Below are 3596 nucleotides of genomic sequence, written 5' to 3' on the forward strand. Positions count from 1 at the left end.
CGCATCGAGGAATCTATGCAACCCGAGCCTTCGTCAATGAGCGATTCTGGTGGCCGTTCCACTACGCCGACATCGCCTGGTTTGTTCGATCGTGCCATATCTGCCAGTCTCGACAAGTGCGTCAAATCCTCATTCCTCCAACCGTCGCAGTACCAGCCCCCATCTTCGCTAAAATTCACATCGACACAATGCACATGCCGGCCTCGGGCGGATACAAGTACTTGGTCCAAGGTAGATGCTCGCTCACGACTTACCCCGAGTTTCGAATGCTTCGAAAAGAGACAGCAAAGGCCCTCGCCGACTGGATCTTCGAAGACATCCTCTGTCGATGGGGCGCGCTCAGCGAGATCGTCACCGACAACGGTACGGCGTTCATCAAGGCGGCCGATTACCTTTCGAAGAAGTACCACATCAACCATATTCGAATCAGTGGGTACAATTCGAGGGCGAACGGTCTGGTCGAACGTCCGCACTTCAGCACGCGACAAGCCCTGTTTAAGACAGCCGACGGAGATGAGAAGAAATGGTCCCAAGCTGCGTATTTTGTATTTTGGTCCGAGCGCATTACGACTCGACGACGCATGGGCTGCTCACCCTATTTCGCTGTTACGGGCACCCATCCGCTCATTCCTCTCGACATCGTCGAAGCTACGTATCTGCAACCACCACCGACTTCGGTCCTTTCGACGACCGATCTCATCGCCCGAAGAGCCATTGCGCTTCAGAAACGCGTCGAGCAAGTCACCGAACTCCACTCGAAGGTCTACGAAGCACGTCGGACTGCAGCAATTCGCTTCGAGAAAGAGCACGAGCACTCAATCCAGGATTTCGACTTCAAGCGCGGAGCCCTAGTGCTCATACGCAACACGAAGATCGAGAAGTCCCTCAACCGCAAGATGCGCCCGCGATACCTAGGCCCCCTCATCGTTGTCTCGCGCAACAAGGGCGGCGCGTACATCGTGTGCGAACTCGACGGTACAGTCCTCGATCGACCCATCGCAGCTTTCCGCGTCATTCCGTACTTCGCGCGAAAATCCATTCCAATTCCCGAAGATCTCGAAGATGTCTCGACCGAGCGTCTTCGAGAACTCGAACTATCGAATTCTCTAGGCGACGACGACGATGATGAAGTCGAAGAAGCCGAAGAACGCGACGAATAGAGGTTCTTCCCTTTTGTTTACTTGTACACCACGATACGTACTCTCTTCTCTCTGTTCCTGCTCTCACGTTACGCTATATGTTTGATTTTCTCCTACGTTCTAGACCATCCCTTATACGAATATCTTCGATTCAACTCGATAGTCGCAATATCGTTCGACGTTCTACGAACGCTTCGATTCGACCGTTGCGCGGAGGCTCGCCTTAGACGAGTCCTCCTAGGCTGTGATGACAAACTGAGCCTATATTTTCATTAAGTCCATTTTCCCTCGCTACGAACATTTCTATTTCACCTTCTATGTCCTTCGACCATATTACGACTGCCTTCGAACACACTTATGTGCATTTCCTATTTCTCTTAGTTCCCGCTAGGTTTCGTCTAGGCCAAGGGCCACATTTTCAATCAACCATCGATGCAATATTCTACGACATGAAGACAACTACGCTACAATACGACCCGCGCCATCGCCTAGTCATCGTCGACAGCCCCGCGCACGAACCCGATTCCCCCCTTCGCAAGCGCGGCCTTCTCCATCTTTTGAAGGTCGAGGTCCATGTCGTGGAGGAGCGCTCGACGGCGAGCGATGAAGGCGCGCTCCTCGCGGATGACGCGAATTATCCCCCGAGATTCGTCGTCGAGGTCGAGCGCATCGAGATCGTCCTGTTCAAGGCCGAGGCGGCCGGCCCCATCGAGAGGCAGTCGAAGCAGTGGGCGCGGAGGCTCGTCGACTCGGCGCTTCTTCGAACCACTCGAGTCCGCGACCGAAGGCCCAGGAGAGGTCGGCCGAACTACTAAGTCGTCAGCGAAAGCCTAGGACAAGAAGAAGAAACAACTTACTGCGCTTCTTTGTGGTTGATCCCCCGCCGCGCGTTTTCTTTGTCTTCCCAAGCACGGACACCTTGTCGAAATAGCAGCCCTGTTGGATCTGCGCGCACCTCTCGCAGGTCGTAGTGTTCTCGACCCACACGCACTCGACCGGGGCCGAGCGGTAGCCGGCGCAACGATCACACTATCAAGGAGTTAGCTTCGAACCGCTCCGACGGAGCATCGAACGTACCTTCTGTCCAGCCTGGCGCTTCACAATCGCCGCGGCGGCCATATCGACCTCTGTCATTGCGAACGGACGTTCAAGCGTCCGAGGAGTCTTCTACGAAAGAGAGATTAGTAATCGAACGACGATAGAGAAAAGAAGACTTATGACCGAAGGGTCATCCGACAACTCGGTGACCTCGTCGTCGACCCTTGCGCGCCCTTTCCCCTTGTCGACACCGGCAGTCGCAGGGTCGGGGAGGAGTCCCTCGGCGGCCGCGATCCTGGCCAACTCCTCGTCGGCGGCCTCTTGTGCGCGACGCTCGTCTTCGGCCTGCCTGAGACGGTCCTCTTCGTCCTTTCGACGCCGTTCGTCTTCGAGGCGACGGTCCTCGGCGGCCTTTGCACGCTTCGCAGCCTCTTCGACATGTCGTGCTTCCTCCTCGGCGAGGCGCTTCTGTTCTTCGACGCGTCGTTCGACCTCGGCGTCGATGGCGGTCGCGAGTTCGGGCCAGTCCCCGCACGCCCACTCGACCCACGACTCCGACGCCCGCTCGGCGAGCTGCTTGACGGCGGCGGCAACGCGCAGCTCCGTCTCCTCGTCGCGGATGGCGCCCAAGGCCTTGCGATAGGCGAGCTGTTCGAAAACAAAGGGTTAGTTGGGTTATGCAGATTTACGAGCGACTTACGACGAGCGGCGACAAGTCTTGCGCCCACTCTTCGACCACATCGAGCGCGGCGTCGGCGGTCGGCGGAGCCTCGAGAACCATGAGCAAGGAGGCGAGGCGGCGGTTGACGAGCGAGGGAGTCGAAGCAGGGGTGGCGGAGCGAGAAGACATCGTGGAAGCAGCGAGTATGCGAGGAAGAACGGCGAGGTAGCGACGAAGGAACGATGGGATGGGGAAAATAAGGCTAAGTCTACCCTGCTTATAACCCCTTTCCGACCAGCGTTTAGCGCCGGCCACGTGGCGTTCGAAACCGACATGGGTTGTCATGCCGCTTCGATCCGTTCACGACCATCGCACTTCTCGCATCACGTGGAGGACCGAGGGCGGTCCAAATTTCAATAGGGAGGAGATGATAGGCGCCAAGCCCCTCTGGGCCCCGATACACCTCGTTTCGGCAGTCGCATCCCGCCAGGCACTTCGACTCAGTCTCCCAACACTTCGATTTCGCCTTCGACACTCTTCGACATCTTCGACGGTGCGCGACACTTGCTCGAAGCTCGGCACGGTCGTCCCGATGCCTCGCGCGTAGATCTCGGGACATCTTCCGCATTCGGCGAACAATAGGGCCACTTGACGCCGCTCGTCCAAGCACGCGCATCGCTCCATGCCACACCGACGTAGCCGGTCTTTCCCTATTAGGTATCGAACCTCGCGGCATGCCTTCAACGACGGACACCGGT

General features: G+C 57.3%; 1 protein-coding gene across 1 annotated transcript; it reads right to left on the minus strand.

Annotated features, from left to right (window-relative positions):
* Positions 1–1627: 1627 nt before the first annotated feature.
* On the minus strand, positions 1628–3027 carry POSPLADRAFT_1063199 (hypothetical protein; the record flags this gene model as incomplete). Its single annotated transcript, XM_024481624.1, has 5 exons — positions 1628–1947; positions 1997–2168; positions 2217–2306; positions 2361–2825; positions 2878–3027. 5 exons carry the CDS (start codon positions 3025–3027, stop codon positions 1628–1630), a joined length of 1197 nt encoding a protein of 398 aa, XP_024332751.1.
* Positions 3028–3596: the final 569 nt, after the last annotated feature.

Source organism: Postia placenta, assembly GCF_002117355.1.
Source record: "Postia placenta MAD-698-R-SB12 unplaced genomic scaffold POSPLAscaffold_128, whole genome shotgun sequence".
Taxonomy (NCBI): domain Eukaryota; kingdom Fungi; phylum Basidiomycota; class Agaricomycetes; order Polyporales; family Adustoporiaceae; genus Rhodonia; species Rhodonia placenta.